At 39.1% G+C, this 17,285-nt stretch overlaps 1 protein-coding gene across 5 annotated transcripts in view; it reads left to right on the plus strand.

The window, feature by feature from the left end:
- Positions 1 to 427: 427 nt before the first annotated feature.
- dis3l2 (DIS3 like 3'-5' exoribonuclease 2) overlaps positions 428 to 17,285 on the plus strand; it is an 83,552-nt gene continuing 66,694 nt past the window's right edge. The window contains exons 1-7 of one of the 5 annotated variants that reach the window (XM_007902397.2): positions 492 to 509; positions 3,167 to 3,304; positions 3,514 to 3,699; positions 3,895 to 4,077; positions 10,617 to 10,760; positions 11,881 to 12,026; positions 14,940 to 14,993. In XM_007902397.2, coding sequence (XP_007900588.1) covers positions 3,247 to 3,304; positions 3,514 to 3,699; positions 3,895 to 4,077; positions 10,617 to 10,760; positions 11,881 to 12,026; positions 14,940 to 14,993 — 771 coding nt within the window. In that variant the 5' untranslated portion in view covers positions 492 to 509; positions 3,167 to 3,246. Of the gene's footprint in view, positions 510 to 3,166; positions 3,305 to 3,513; positions 3,700 to 3,894; positions 4,078 to 10,616; positions 10,761 to 11,880; positions 12,027 to 14,939; positions 14,994 to 17,285 lie in introns of all 5 variants that reach the window. The other 4 variants (XM_007902399.2, XM_007902398.2, XM_007902400.2 and 1 more) reach the window with 4 other exon arrangements.

The following is a 17,285-nucleotide window of genomic DNA, read 5'->3' on the forward strand; positions in this document are numbered from 1 at the left end:
CACACATACACACACACACAGGGACAGAGGGGAAACTACACACATACCCATACACATACACACACACACACAGGGAGAGGGGGGAAACTACACACAAACACACACACACACACACAGGGACAGAGGGGAAACTACACACATACACACACACACACAGGGACAGAGGGGAAACTACACACATACACACACACACACAGGGACAGAGGGAAAACTACACACACACACACACACACACACACACAGGGAGAGAGGGGAAACTACACACACACACACACACAGTGGAAGAGGAACTACAAGTCCCAGAACGCTCCGCGCGCACCCGCCACCCCCGCCTGTCACTTCTTATCACGTGGGGATGCCGCGGTGACCCGGATGTGGTTGTCTTGGAAACCGGCCAGAAGTGCGCCAGAAGCTTCCATCGGCGGCAGCGGCGGCGCCTGGTCTCTTTGCTTCCTCCCCCCACCCCACTGCCTCCTCGCCCCCTTCCTCCTCCCGCGACCCCGCTCCGTGTAAGTGTCAGAGCCGAGCCGAGCGCGGCCCGTTGGTTCGGGAGGGGCGGGTGGGGAGTGTTGGTTGAAGAGATGGACGCGAGGGAAAACGACACGAAGCGTGTAACTGTAACAGGGCCGCCCCGTGGGGGGTCTCGGGCCTTCTTCTCGGGGCCACCGCACCTTTTCTTTATGATTAGCCACTATTATAAGTCTTTCTGGTCTTCACATGTTTTCAACCCAGATACCTCCCCGCAGAGGAGGCTGCGGGGGGAGACGGGAGCAAACGTGACAACATTGCGCTCCTGGTCTGTTCGTCGTCTTACTATCAGTTGGACCTTTTTATAATAATAGTCATAATAATACTGGCATTTGATGTGGAGCCTTGTCACATCATTGAGACGTCTCAAAGAGCTTCACCCGATATACCGTTCGCCCGAAAAAATCGCACTGTCTGTCCATTTTCTGTGAAGAAAGGGCTTTGAGACATCTCAAAGGATGTGATAAGGCACTATAATCAAATGCAAGGATTATTATTATATTAAAAAAAGTGGTTTGACTGTATTTTTGTGGGTGAAACGCTGCACACAGTAGTGTCCCACAAACAGCCATGGAATGAGTGACCAATTTTACTTTGGGGATTTATTGGGCAGGACATGGGATCTTGGTTTAATGTCTCATCCGAAGCCCGCACCTCCCTCAATGCAGCACAACCACAGCACTGCATTGGAAGGTCATCTTGGTCAATGTGATTCCATGTCCCGATGTGGGTTTGAACCTGCAACCGTCTGACTCAGAAACGAGATTGCTACCACTTGCTAAGTTGATGCAATGTATACCTTTTACCTGGAAATAACCATTGTTGTGTATAAATATAGATTTTGTTTATAAATAAACCCTTCATTCAATGGGGGTGGTGGTTTTAGTTATGGAACTGCTTTTTTTAGTTATTGTTTATCTGAGAACCGCAACAAAATTACAGTTGTATAACACCTTTCACACCAGGAGGATGTGCCAAGGTGCTGGACAATCAATGTTTCGGACAACCTAGGTTGAGTCTTGGCAGGCTGTTTGATCATGGTAACTCAAGCAGTTGAACTTGATATTCATTCAATGTACTTTTTAGAGGGATAATTGGAAGTGTTAAAATCGTTTATTGAGCTGTACATGATTGACCTCATTTTCAGGACATGTAACATTGCAGATTATATGATACAATACAGATTATATAGAAATTGTAATTGGTGAGTGTATTTTAAAGTACTTTTTAAATATCAGTTGATCCTGTACTCCATTTGGTTGTAGGCATGTGCAGATTTGAGAGGTGACTGTGTATGGGGTGCCTCAGAAGAGGAACCCAAAATCTCTGCTAATTTTGCTAATTCTGGGCACAGCCAATGTATGGCACTGTATCCATCACTTGTTTCTAGTTGTACTGCTGTGAATATGCTATGCATTGGGAGCAGACGTGAGATTGATTCTGAGGGATTGTCTAAATGATTTGGTCCTTGCCCAGCATAGTTAGAGGCAAAGACATAGTCAAAAATGTGTTCAGGATGTTTCATTGGCAGGACATGATATAAGTAAACTTTTCTGAAGAGGGAGAAAATTGCATTATTGTATCACAATATTTTAAAATGGCTGTTTATACCATTTATATGGATTAATTTGTACTGATGAGCACTTATCTTCACCACTGGACAACTAAGGTACTTAATGCCCCACTTAGTGACTCAATTTTAACCCTTTCACTCACTAAAAATAAAGTGCTATGCAAATTTTACCAAATGCCATTAGGATGTTATTGAACATTATTGGTGCAATGTTAACACTATATCAGTGCTGCCAAGCCACTTGTGGGTCACAATTGGTGTGGGTGCAGAGATTAATTACACCTCAGATTTGTTCAACAGAGTGGAAGCAATTGAAAACCCCAGGAACATTTGTTGGAATACTAAACTGTATGAATCTAATGCAGTGTGCCATTCTGTATGGGATTGTGAGTTGAAATTTTGAAGATTTCAAATAATATATTTGAGAAAAAGATTTCTATCATCCCAAGATAAATTGCAAATATTTTTCTTACTCCACACAATGGACCATTCTGTAAGAGAGAGAGTTTGATGGTTTCTAGGATTCTATGTATGCTGCTATTGAACCAAAAGCATGTGGGAAATATATGGAAAAGTCTCGAAGAAAGGAGATGCATAGCTTTAAAAACAAACACATAGTTTTATTTTGTTTTAAAAAGCTTTAGTTGCATCTGGAGTCCTGTAGTTTAGTGATTAGAGCGCTCGCCTCACGAGCGAGAGGACTTGGGTTCAATTCCCGGGCAGGGAGAAATGTTGGGCACGTTTCCTTACTCCACATGCCCAGGGACTCGATTAGTCGATTGGCGGATCGCTTTTCCAGAGGTAATATTCTCTTAAAAAAAAATTTGGTCACTCAATCCACGACTGCTGTGTGCAATTTTGCCCACAAAACACACAATAACTACGCTTTACAGTATATTCTGTGAAGCGCTTTGAGATGTCTCAAAGGTGTGATAAGGCGCTATATCAAATGCAAAGATTATTATTCTTGTTTGAAAATATTGCAAAATTTCCACGTATATATGCTGATTACGTAGTTTAATTCCTGGTGGGAACTGTTCATAATGAGGTGTATTTTCTTTACAGTTTCAATTCTGGTGATTCATTACCAAATTGACAGCACTAAATGGATCACTTGAGACAAACAAGAGGTACATTTACCCCTTATGATCCCAGAAATGGCCACAGCAAGATTGTCAATCCAGAAAAGAATGCTTACTCCAGGTTGGTAAACCAGCACTGTAGTGGCAGATTTAGAGCATATTTGAACTATTTTGCACAGCAGGTGAAATATAAGAGTCAAAATGATGACATTGGAATTATTCCTGGCACTGATTTAAATTCTTTTGAAACTGAAGTGATACAAATAAAGGATGTTAGTAACCAACACAAAATAGAAGGAAATGCTAAGAGCAGTCATCTTGCATCTTCAGTAGAAGTAGAAAATCCTGCGATACTTTCAAGTATGTCTGTCGCCCTTTTGGAAAATGTTGGGGACACTGGCAAGACAACTATAACTGACTTTTGGAGGAAAAAAACAGGGTCAACATCCAAAAAGCAAACCAAACGGAGAGATACCAACACAGGCCAAGATGGAGATACAGAATCCGGAAATGAAGGTATGTGGAATCCGGAAAAACAAGTTGGGGTAAATCAGACCAGTCAAAATAATTTTCAGGCAAATATAGAGAATTGGCATGTTTTGTAATAATAGAAACTGTCCGAGATAAATTGAACAGCTATTATTTCTTGTGCTATTTGTGCTGTAAAGGCAAGATCATCTTTTTATAGCACATTTCCAAATGTTTTTATAGGGAAAACTGAAAATATCATCCCAGAGACTGAGGTGAAGGTGCAAAACAATAAGAAAAAGAGAAACCGAAGAAAGAGCAAAGAGAAATCTGATCATACCTTGGATGTCGCTGAATATTCAGATGGAGACTATTTTGGAGACAAGGTTGCTGTACATCACGACTTGGAATCAGACTGTGTGCAAAGTAAGGCCATAGAGAATACATTTCGTGATTGAATCTTGTTGGATTTATATCAGCGGAGTAACTTATTGGTCTCCAAATTGCTTCAGCTTATGAAGAATTAAACTAATTTGTAAATTAATTTCTTCCTCAGAAAGCCTAACCATATAGACAGGCTGTCTTAAGCTATGTGAGACATACAATACTTTGATGAATGGTTGAAGCCTCTTAATCAGAATTACGTAGGGAGAATAACGTTTTCTCACTCAGCCAAAAAGAATTAGTATTAATTTTAAATGCCTTTAGAATCAATTGATTTTGAAGCAAATGCACTCATTAATTGTGTCCTTCCAAACTATGACGTTATTCAGTAAAGATCATAATAAGGAATCGGCCACTTACAAATTCTAATTTTGGCTACAAGCTAGCTGTTGGGCTGTGAATAGGCTTGCATTTCTGGTCTGGTTGACCAGTCTGTACATATGTAACTCTTTTTTGTCAACCAATTGTCTGACACCTGCTGTTGCAAAAAGATAATTATCTAAGGTGCCCTTCTGGGTAGTGTTGCACAGTATTCTTATTGCTTTGTGGAAGCCTTTTGAAATTCTGAATGTCCTTGCAGCCTGTTTCCTTCACCAGTTGATGATTGACATTTATATTGCAAGGAAGGTACCTTAATGTGATTAATTATACTACTGCAAGATTTAGAACATTACTAATGTAAGGTTTGTCTTGCCTACATCAAAATTACTTATTTGGGAATAAGAAATAAAAAGAGCTATTGCTGTAGACTAGAATTACTGCTGTGCTTACGTAGCTAAAGGTGCTTCTTGAAAAGCTTTCTCTGGAATACTAAAATGTGTATTGTCCTAAATGTCAGTGCCATCACAGACTAGAAAAAAAGTGTCTTGCAAAATTAACCTTTGTTTCTGAGAGAGTGCTAGAAGGTCTTCCTGCCCTTTCTGATTCTTAATTCTGACAAAGGTAAAATAATAAAACCTGCATAAAACTTTCCTTGGAGCTGGTTATTTAGATATATAACATAATATGTAATATTGTACACTAGCTGTACCTGTTCCAGGTACGCTTGCAACCAATAGACACACTTATCCTTGAAAGGTTTGATTTTCGCTTAGGCATCTTTATAATGATGAATATAAATGTATAATTTACAATCACTGGGACGTCCTCCCAATGTGAAAGGCGCTTTAAAAATGTAATTTTGTTGTTGCTATGGTCTCAGGTTTGTCTGTGTTCTTTCGCCGCCGCTTGGATATGTGCATGCTGTGTGACCAGGTCCCTACCAACCTGCCCGCTCTCTCCATTCAGCGGGCTCTGGCCTGCTCCATGTCTCCCGCCTGACCCGTCCTACCATTGGTGGCCGGGCTTTCAGCCTCTCTGCCCCCACACTCTGGAACTCCATCTCATGGTCCCTACGCCTCGCTTCCTCCCTCGCCTCCTTCAAGGCCGGTCTCAAGACCCTTCTCTTCGACCGTGGTCTCCCTCCCACCTCTCTGCCTTCCCTCATCCCTACACCACCCCTCCCCATGTTCAGGCACAGACACCTAACTGTTCAGTGCTTTGGGACGTCCTCCCGACGTGAAAGGTGCGCTCTAAGTGTAATTTTGTTGTGTAACTGCAGTGCGTGCGTACATATGTAGGTGTTCTGTGACGCACGATGCCACAGCGCCACTTTGACTCAGCGGCCACCGGGTGTAACTGCAGCGAAAAAAGCAAAACTTAAATAAATTTTAGGTCCTAACTCATGAACGATAGGAGATACCTGAAAACAGATATGCCCAAGTCACTCCCAGATGCAAGACCTTTCCGCTGAGGTAGAAATCATGTCTCTACGTCAATCGGTTATTGAAATCCTTCTTGAAGCACAGACAGATATTATCCTTTCAATAGTATAGATATCCACATAGATTCTTGTTATGATCAGATGATTACTTTTTTTTCTCCCAATTGGTGTGAGTATGTAATTTCATTAGGCACATGGTTACCTGAATTGTGTTTGTTACCTGGTAATAATGAAAACTATTCAATCCTTTTGCGGTACCCGTCTTAAGAGAATGTTGCAATTTTGTTCTTGTATAGTATTTTTTTCTGCTTTAAACATGAGCTTTTAAATCCATTTAATAAAACTAGTGTGAAATCTGAAGAAAGTAGTAAAAATTGTTTTATGACAACAAAATTGGATAACAGCTGATGTGTGAGAGGCAGTCTCTTAATCAGCAGTTTGCTTCCATCATTCAGTGATACATTGCTTTGTTTCTGAACATAGAATCTTTTGCTTTTGTACTGTTTTGAGAGAAGGGCACCAGCATCTTCCTAAAGATTATTCACTTCCACTTCTATTGGGAAGAAGTAATGGAAAGTACTAACCTTTATCTTCTCAGTATTAGGGCTAAATGAGGCATTTAAAATTTCCTGGGGCTTTGGGCTTGGAATACTGTGAGTTATATATTGCACATGTCTTCCTTAGTTAATGTACGCCTTGATGGAATCCTGATTTAATTCTTTATTGAGCAGGTTCTTCAGTTCAACTCCAAGGTTCTTCTTCCAAAACTTTCCCAATGGGGCAAGCCTCTTCTACTTAGAATTGTGTCAGTTAATTATATGGAGCTACAATACACTACTATAGAAGTGCCTAATCACGCATCTGATTTTAGAAAAAATATTTCTTGTGACAGGGAGATAATAAAGAAGAAAGGTTGCTGATTAAGTTAACCATGTATACTGCATTTTCTATGTTCCATCCTACAAATTTATTTAGGGTTTATATTCTGGATCTGTGTATTAAATTCTCTGAAAGAACAAACGGTATAGACTACAGAAATTGTGTTCTTGCTCTGGAAGAGTAAAAGGTTTACAACATCCCATTTGACTATCCTCCTTGGGGAGAGAGGGGGCGGGGGGTTAATAATAATAATAATCCTTGCATTTGATATAGCGCTTTTCACGTCGGGAGGACGTCCCAAAGCGCTTCATAGAACACACCGTAAAGTGAATTGACTGTATATTTGTGGGCGAACGCGGCAGCCAATTGCGCACAGCAATGTCCCACAAACAGTCGTGGATTGAAAATGACCAATTTATTATTGTTTTTGGTTTTGGAGGGATTATTATTAGGCTCTGTGTGGAGGTCTCCTTGGAGCTGAATTGGCTCCAAAGTGATATGCCTGGCAAAGGAATGTTGTAATCGAGCTAACCCTCTGTGGCAGTCTCAAAGTCCAGTTCCTGAACCAGGCGGGTCCGCAGTATTCAAGGGCACTGCAGATGATGGGCAGACCAGTTACTGGGGGCAGGGAGTCATCCCACTCAGCTCCTGTTAATCCTGCAAGTTAAAGCCCTAACAGGTAGGGTGGTCCTAGCTGGACAAGTCCCGGGAAAGCTTGCTGAGGAGCAACATCAATGGCAAGCTATGCAATTTTGGCTGGTTAGACTCCAGCAGTACCCCAACGCACACTCTGGGATGCCCTGGCTCTTGACCAACCTGTGCACAATACTTTCCAGGATTAGGTCAGTCGGATGTGTCCTTCCATTGTGCATTCCATTCCAACAATCTATCTCTGGGATTTCCGTGTGTAGGTGGAATGCATGGAATGGAAGTCGCAGCTTGGTTTGGATACTCTTAAGCATGGTTTCAGTTGCTTTGGGAATTTCAACTGTTATGATAGAGTTGAGTAGCATCAAATATTTAGGTTTTATTTGCACAGCACTGAAGTTGTTTCGTGTTTAGTACTGGTTTAAGTGTCCCAAGGGCAAAGCTTTAAATAATATAAGGTTCAATTATCAGATGTTTGTGGGGTGTTAAGCAAGCATGTGTACAAAGTATTTCAGTTATATGTTAACATTTGGTTCCTGTGCATTGATCTGTGAGACATTTTCACGAGATCTTTCAGAAGACCACTTAAATTACAGAATTTTGGCCACATGAATTATTTGCCAGTCAGCAGTTCCATCTAATTGTTTTGATTACATGATAAACCAAGTAAAGCTGCAACAGTTTTTGAAAATTAATAGAAGGTTAGTCTGAAATGCTGCCTTGGACATCTAAGTACTTGACCTACATTTTTGTGCGGGGTACTTTTTTAAATTTCATTTTTTAAGCTTTAAATCAATGTACGGTATTGTGTGTAGCAGTGAGTAATAAAGGTAGCAATTTAGTACCTGAATATATCAAATGCTATGTACATGCAGGTACTTATCAATGTAATACAGTATCAATTTGTTTGGGGAGATGTTCACCAGAGCCCAAGAAGAGCTTTTCAACAGAGGAAATACAAGGACTGGTGAGAAAACCAGCTTAAGGACCTCCTCGCAGATATGTTCAGAGTAATATTGGCAGAGGTTTGCAACCAGCTGGCCTGCTCTCCAGGATAATGGAGGAGCCCCAAGAAACCCTAAAAGAAAATAAATGCTTTGGGGGTGGATCTGACCCCCAAAACTACATGCATTTGAAGCAGGTTTTATTCTTTTATTTTTCAATAACATTTTTGTGCCAACTTCAGTCTTCCAAATCTACTTGATGAGTTTTTCTTTTTTCCAAATTGGATACATTGGAAGAAATTAAAAGAGTTACTTCCTTTTTTAAATAAAGGTAATATAGTGCAAAAGTACACACTATTTTTGCGTTAAGACTTTTTGGGGTTATTTGGTGCATCCCATCATTGTCTCTTAACTGTGAACATTTCTTGATGATTTGAATAGCTATTAGAATTAAACTACTGCTGAAGAGAATTTCAGGGCAGAGATTCAGTTTGGCTCAAGATCCATCAAGTTCAATGATTGATTGAGGGGACTGACTGACAAGTAGAGTTAGCTCACTCCTTTTTTTCAGATATTTCAAACTACCTCAGGCTGATGGGTCAGAAATGGTCCTTCTAAACTAACTGTGGTAGTTCTAAGCATAGTGTTTGGCATATTTTTTGAGCAGGATGAAGGAAATTTTACTTGGAACCTGACCCATGAGATATTTGACTTGGGAGGACTTTAACACGATACATGGAGTGCAAACTAGTGTGACATATTCCTCCCTTTGTAACNAAAAAAATCACCCACTTAAAAAGAACAGAATGCCAATGGAAATCTGTATAAAGATTCGGCACAAGAGTAGATGACAATTGATTTGCAATTTAAATCTGGATTTGATTTTTGTAGAACCGTATACAACGTATTTTTTTCTGATTTAGGGCCACTAGAATCACAAGTCTGTTTTGCTCGGGTAGCTCTGAGTCTTTCGTTCCAATTTTTACATATTAAGAAAACTGGCTGTGTGGAATTTTGTTTTTAATTACTGATACAATCACCAGACCAGTAATTTTAACAGCTATTTAAGTTCTGTTACTTAACAACCATACATTATGACTTCACAAACGTTAGATGGTTATGAGGCACCAATAAGAAAGCAGAAAATGTGTGAACACACAGTCTTTTATGAATGCACGTTATTAAAACAAATCCGTCCCCTTCCCCTCTTCCTATCTGAATGCTGGAGATCAGGCTCACTTGAACAGTGGCATGTCGAGTAGTGAGTGGGAATGTACTGATTCCCACATCATCTGTCTCGCCAGCGAGTGCCCATCATTTACAGTTTTGTGAAACAAAAGGGTAAAATGTCCTTTTGAAGACATCGTCCTGGGATAACACTTGTAGGCTCCCACTAAAGCACCCCCGTTGCAACTGAAAAAGTGAAAAGAGATTTTGGTTGTCACAAGGAGGAATTTTCAATGTCCCTTTTACAGAAGTTGTTTCCAGCTGCTTTTATCTTGGAACTTCATATGCTTACAAACAGCAGGGTAGGCTATGTTGCAGAACAGACACAGGGTAAATGTTGGGCTAAAAACTGCTTTGTACTGCATTAATGCAGACTGCATAGTACAAAATAGTATGCTTGAATATAGAATGCATACATACTGTGTATTGGAGAGGTATAAGCACCCAACAACAGTTGCAAAGTAAATATTTTAAGCAAGAGTGGACTAATTAGTTTAACTATCTAATATCTCATAAAATATTTTTTGAAATATCTATCTTCAGGTTTAATAACCTAGATCATTTTAATTGGAAAAATTTGTCTAATCTTTCTTTGATAGATACCTTTTGTAGTTTGTTGTTCTTTTATCTATGTTAGTCAGCTAGAGAGACGGCTATCCTCCCTAATTTGAGATTGGTTCCATGGTGACTATTGGAAACAGTGTGGATAATGGGTCACCATGCAAAATACAAACTGGCTTACATGACTAACCCAAAATTGATTAGCAAATAATGTGATATGACAGGAGTCTTTATGGCTAATATACACAGAACTAGCAGTGGTTCTTATCTGCGAGTAATATTCTTCTTTTCCTACATAGATCCACAGTGCTACACTGAAGCAGCAGGTGTTGATATATATTTTTTGTAACCATTCTACAACGCATCAGATTTATTTTTCTCTTAAGCGTAATGGAGCCTTTTGTTAAATGAAAAAAAACTAGAATGGAGCTGCTGATGTTTATATATTGGTATACAAAAATTTAAATAACCTATATCTTAAATCTTTTAATTGACTCCAGGTGGAATTGCAGACAAGCGATTTGGTGGAAAAGCTAGGAACAATTCTGTAGCAGCCAAAAATATACAACATTTTGACAGAAGACAGAAATCTGAATCATTGGAGGGAGCAGAGAAAATGAATTCTAAACCAGGGATCCCAAAGGGTATGATGCGTAAATATTTAATTTTTTTTGGTGGTAAAATATTTTGATTCTTTTTTCTTTCTCCCCTAAGAGATGAAATTGCTAGGCATAACCTCTAATATGATAAATATATGATGGTATCTGTTTTAGTTTTTAAAGCTATCTGTTGCATGACAGTAAAGAACATCACAAGATTAAATGTCAGTTATCAATCTTAACTGTTGAACACTTTCAGAATATGTTGACTTATTAGGATTCATACAAAACAGTTTTTGAATTTTTAAATGTAAAAAAATCTTATCTTCAAATTTATGAATGTTATTAGGTTGTTGACAGAAATGTGGTAGAGTACTATGTATCCAAGCAAATCTCTTCTCCCTCCGCTCTGTTTCTGGGTCCAGTCTAGAAATGTTGAGCTGTAAAAAGGTAGGATAAAATACCTCTGAGAATTGACCAGGTCCAGGTTAGCTCTCCTTAAAATATTTAAATCAGGGTGGATGGAGAGAGTGGAAAAGCGATGCAGAAATGATAATTCATTAATATTGGCACAACTGAATTTATGCCAATTCTCATGAATATTGGCATAACTGAATGTATGCCAATGGTATGAGGGCAATAGTGTTATCATTCCTAAAGAACCCTGTTGGAGAATTTGCTACTGTAGGAACAAAGGAAATTTAAGTATTTACGGAATTTGTAGACCTGAAGTCCAGTTCCCTCAAGTTAAAAGTTGGAAGATTTTGACATCTTCCCACTTTTCCCTTGTTTTCTCGCTCTTTACTTTCAAAACGCTCTTAATTACTTATCACTTCAGTCATGCCTTTGGTCAGTTCACATACACAATACAAACTATGCGAAAGATGCTGCTTAGGTGCAAGCTGTTACAGCTGGTGCTGGAACTCAGCAGCCCATGGAGGGTGTGGATACAGTATTTGAAGAAATGAAGGTCAGCAAACCTGTTTGTTAAAAGCAACCTTGAATATCTAACTTTACCTTCAGTTTTAGGCAGTCTTCGTTATGCTTTTAGTACTCACGGGATTTTCTTCAGGCCTATATTGTTGAAAAGCTGTAAATTTATAAAGGTATAAATTGGAGAAAGTAATCATAATTTTGATAACCTCTTAACTGTCCTTTACATTAGCAGTGAGTAATCCGAGCACAAATTCAACTCCTAATGACAAGAAGCGAAACAAGACCAGATCTGGCCGAGGGAGGAAGAAGATATTTGACACGTACATGCCAACCAGTGATGTTTCAGCTGGTTTAAAGAAAGGAGAATTTATCCAGGTGAGATTTCTAATATGAGTAAGTTTCAAGACTGCACTGAAGATTTAGACTTTTCTTCCCTTGAATTATCACTCAGTTGATGGGTATATTTCTATCATCAGAACATAAGAATTTGCTGGCGAAAGAAGACCAAGATCCATCTAGTGTACCTTCCACCATTCCGGCAGTCGCTTTACATGTCGTGTCCCAAACTATATACTGTATCTTGAGAGATTATTTTCTAGTAGAAATCTATCTAATTTGTTCTTGAAACAAATGCCATTTTCTGCTTCCCTAGGAAGCCTCTTCCATACGTTTACTACTCCCTGGCAGGTAAGATAAACTAAGTCTGTGACCACCCATTGCATTTCAAAAGTATTCTATTGAGATTGGAATGAAATGATACTGTGATAATGAGTCATTATCCCATGTGGCAATGGATTAAATCTCTAAATAGGGTTTATTTGGCTCTAGTTGCCTGCTAAAGATCATAAACTGAAGAGATGTTATGTGGAGTAATACAATGTATTAGCCTTTTCCTCTTGGGCTTAATGAGTCTCTCTGCTCTCATGGCCCCCTCGCTCCAAAACAATGCGTTCACTCCCAAGAAAATTAGATTTGATTTTTAGTTGAAACTGAAGCAGTGTTTAAGAGGGGATAAGTATATCAGTGCAAAAGTACAGCCGGTTTTGATGTCAACAGAGTTTGGGGTGGGAGGAGAACAGAGGAGGAAGGTTGTCTATGTCTTTGTTTCTCTTGTGTCTCGGGGATGTTTCTCCTCTGTTGCTAGGCCGCCGCCGGCCAGGTGAGTTGACATCACAATGCAGGCTCTGTGGCTGCTGTTGATACAGCTGCTGGGTGCTGCATGATGTCATGAACAGGTCACTGATCATATCAGGTGTGCTGACGACTTACCAAACCACAGAGATTGTTTTTATTCATTTTAATTTTAAATTAAACAAATACCACTCCAGTGCAATGTGTGGGGTCACAATGAACTGAGTGGTTGGCAGGCTGTGAGTGGCTCTAGGAATTTGATCTTGCAGCAGAGCAGTAGCCAGCATGTGAACGTCATATTTACTCCACCGAAAGGAGTAGGCCAATTTTTAGGTTGTAGTATATTTCCTAATATTTGTGTTAAGGGGAGTAGGAAGCCCTTGTGATTGCAAAAAAAAACTATATTTTGGTTGATCTCCCATGGAGTGCTACAGCATGAATGCTCACCGACAATTCCTGGGGAACTATGTCAAATTAGTATTTACACCCCAGACCCGTGATGTGTTTGCATCTTATACTTGTGAACATTGCTCAGATAAATGAGTATCTGTGATACATCCATAAAAATCTCTGAATTGTTGCCAAACTTTGTACGTACCTTTGACACCATTATTCTCAGTAGCAGAACTGTTGTCTGATCCATGATTTCATCCTGGTTTAATAAGAGTTAAATAGAAATGTTAATTCTATTTCAGTAGAAATGACTTTTACTGGGGAGCCCATATTCCCATACTTGACATGATTTTGTTTGTTTTTACCTTGCTCGCAGAATTTCTTTAGCTGTCTCCTCAGTTCTGTGAGACATTTGGTGATGATAATTTGAAATGCAGAAACAGGCATAAGGTTGATATGTGTGCAACAATTGATGAAACTTACCCTCTGTTAAGAAGGATTTTGCTTTGATACTGAGTACAATTTAATTGGTGCAAAATTTGCACATTTGGTAGGTAGGCAATTTAAAACACAAATATATAGGTGACAGAATGCCTCAAATACCCTTATTTCTCTTGACAACAAACAGTATCTAAAAACTTGAAATACATAAATCTAAGCTACTATATTTTTCTTCTAAATTCTTCAGGCAATATCTTTAAAAAGTCCTTGAAGATTCATGACCATTATTGTATCTAGTCCTAAAAAGACCTAATTATTATGGAGAAGTATTTTTCTGACAATTTTTTTAAAAGTTAGCTTGTATAGTTTGATTTGGTATTTAAACTCATTATAGAGATATGTAAGCTTGTAAAGTGAGAAAGGTTATGCTTCCAGCATAGACCTTTACATAGGTGCACTAAAATGTTACAAAATCCACCTAAAATAACTGCACTAGACTACAGATTGACTCCTGTGAAGCGCTTTGAGATATTCTGAAGACGTAAAAGGTACAATACTAAATTCAAGGATTATTTTTATTATAAGTAAAACCAATTAACATTTTCAGTGGAGAATCAAGCTGATTTTAAAGCCAAAAAGATCATGTTGCACCGCGCCAATTTGAAAACTCCAATATCTGATGGTTTCCGAACACACAGGATAATGAAGATATTCTAAGAACAATTGGGAACCTTTATTATGTTTAACTTGTAGGATGAACCACTCACGTTATCAAAGTTTTCTAAAGTAATTTAATTATCCGCTTTTGAAGTTGCTTTTACAGTACATGCAGGCAGAATGTGTGGCAGATTAAAAGGTGATGTGTGTATTGGAGTTGAGGTACAGATCAGCCATGATCTTACAGAATGGCAGAACAGGCTTGAGGGGCTGAATGACCTACCAATTAACAATTGTAGCTAGTTCAAACTTTAATGCATTCAGTCCTTTTTAAAGCTTGTCTGTAGGAGAAGTTTCCTTTGTACAGCTTTTATATAAAGTACTAAATTATGTATTATGTGGAGGTTATATTGTATTGATTTGAAGGGATAATTGCTTGTGAGAGACGAGTATTTTTTGGAATATTTTTGTATCAATGTTGTTTTCTTACCCTTTTCACATTGTTCACATTGTGTTTTTTTTAAAAAACACTTTTGTGAGCTGTCTCATGGCAGTTTACTCGTTGATATTATAGTGAGTGAATTACTTGAAGTAAGTGTTTGATGCATGATTCAAAATGTTCTGCTGAAAAATTAAGATTTTCACTTTTTCCATTGGCATTTACAGGGTCCACTGAGAATAAATCCAAAGAAGTACCATGATGCTTTTATTCCTTCTCCTGTAAGTAAAAATTATTTTCAGGGTATCTTAAAGCTTGTTTTGGCACAATGCTTTATTCTCTTGTCCAAGGTTTTTGTGCACCAAACACATTTTGTAGCAAATTGTAGTGTATTTAACAGTCTGGTATCCCAATAGGATTGTATTATTTTTACAGCACAATTTAAGGTAAAATTTTCATTTAGTTGGCAGGATTTGTGGCTCATCATCTACTATTTTTATCTATAAGTCGCTGGTAGATGTTATCAGAATTGTGCATCTCATTGATGTGATTTCAGCGCTTTGGGAAATCCTCCTGACTTGAAAAGTGCTTTAAAAATGTAAAATGTAATTTATATTTTCTGTCTATATATACTCGTTTTGCATTGTGGTTTTTATCTGTAATTAACTGACATTTTATAATGTAAAATAAATTATAACTTAAAATAAGCATTTTGGGGAATCTATTACTTGTGGTTAGCACTGGTTATTTTATTTGGACATACAGTGCTTCCATACTTGCTGTTTATTTGGAGACTGGTTTGAAATCCAAGTACAGATTAAAATTGTGTGCACACTATGCAAACATTATTATAAGAATGAAGTTTTTAAGCTTTTAATGCTTGCAGGCGGATTGAGGAGTGGTGATGAGCAGTGGAGCATTAACTTAGAAACTAAATTTTATTCCTCCCGTCAATCGACTAACAACCGGGTTCCTACTTACTGCTAAGTAAACCACGCCATGTAGAGTAAAAAAAGTTGCCAAAGGTTTTGCCTCGCCTGGGAATCGAACCCGGGTCCTCTCACTTGCAAGACGAGCTGGCTAACAACTAATCTATGGGACTCTAAAGCTCAGTGTGAATTGTTAGCAGTGCTAACAATTAGCAAATGGAAAATTAGCAATCCCCTATATACCTCTCCATAAGTATGGCTCAGTATGCAAAAAATTATTATATCATCTTTGTGAAAAAATATACTGTTGTTCTTTGTGTGTACCCGTTCGTCACCTAAAGGAGTTTCCTTGACTCCAGAAACTCCCTCCTTGTCAGCCTCCCCAACTTCTTCATCCACAAGCTGCAGATCATCCAGAACTCTGCAGCTCGTGATCTCTCCCGCGCCAGGCTCCATGACTTCATCACCGTCACCCTCGCCCGGCTCCACTGGCTCCCCATCCCTCAGAGGATAGAATTCAAAATCCTCGCCCTCACTTTTAAGGCCATCCACAGCCGTGTCCCCCTCCTACCTCTATGACCTGCTGAAACCTACTCCCTCTGCTCAACTGGCTCCGTCCTGCTCCATATCTCCCACACTACCATCGGTGGCGGGCTTTCAGTCTCTCTGCCCCAAACATTTGGAACTCCATCCCATAATTCCTTTGCCTTGCTCCCTCTCTTGCCTCCTTCAAGGCATGACTCAAGACCCTTCTTTAAGACCGTGCCTTGAGCTGCCCTCCTACGTCACTGCCCTCCCTCATCACAACCCTGCCCCCCTTACTGATCCCCGACTGTTCAGCGGCTTGAGACGCCCTCCAGACGTGAAAGGCGCTTTACAAATGTAATTTTGTTGTTGTGTTGCAGGAAAGAATGAGTTTTAGTTGGTGAAAGATCAATGGGAATGATTGATTTCACGTAAAATGCTTTACTGTGATTATTAAAGCTTTATACATTAGTTGGGACTTGTATTATCGGTTTGGAGTCTCATCTTGATTAGTTACATTTTTATTTTTAAGGATAAGCAGATAAAGAAATTGAGCTGTCTAAAAGTAGTTATGACCAAGTTTTGATCCTGAAAATGATAGTTACTAATGTTCTCAATAGAGTGATCATTGCTGTGATTTGAATGATGAACCAAGAAAAGACCGTTTTATTCCATTAAACTCATTCCTGTCATGCACCATGCATTTACTCTATTGTGAATCCACCCCACTATGTCAATTTCCTAGCGACACTCCCTTATTCCCCAGGGTAATCAAGAAAAATCTCCAGAATCCATCCCTAGATTTCCTTTGTTCAAACCTGCCCAACTACCATCTAAAGATAATTATTAGTGGAATCCTGTAGCTCAGTGGTTAGAGCACTTGCCTCGCAAGCGAGAGAACTGGGTTCAATTCCCAGCAGGGCAAAATATTGGGCAAGTTTCCTTACTCTACTTGCCTTTGTTTTCCTAGCAGTATGTAGGAACCCAGGAGCAGTAAAGCATTTGGCGCATTCCTGGGGTGATAATTCCTTAAAATAAAATAATAAAAAGAAATTGGTTACTCAATTCCACGACTGTTTGTGACACTGCTGTGCGCAATTGGCTACCGCGTTTCGTCCA

This window comes from Callorhinchus milii, unplaced genomic scaffold, assembly GCF_018977255.1.
Source record: "Callorhinchus milii isolate IMCB2004 unplaced genomic scaffold, IMCB_Cmil_1.0 Scaffold11, whole genome shotgun sequence".
In the NCBI taxonomy this organism is placed as follows: domain Eukaryota; kingdom Metazoa; phylum Chordata; class Chondrichthyes; order Chimaeriformes; family Callorhinchidae; genus Callorhinchus; species Callorhinchus milii.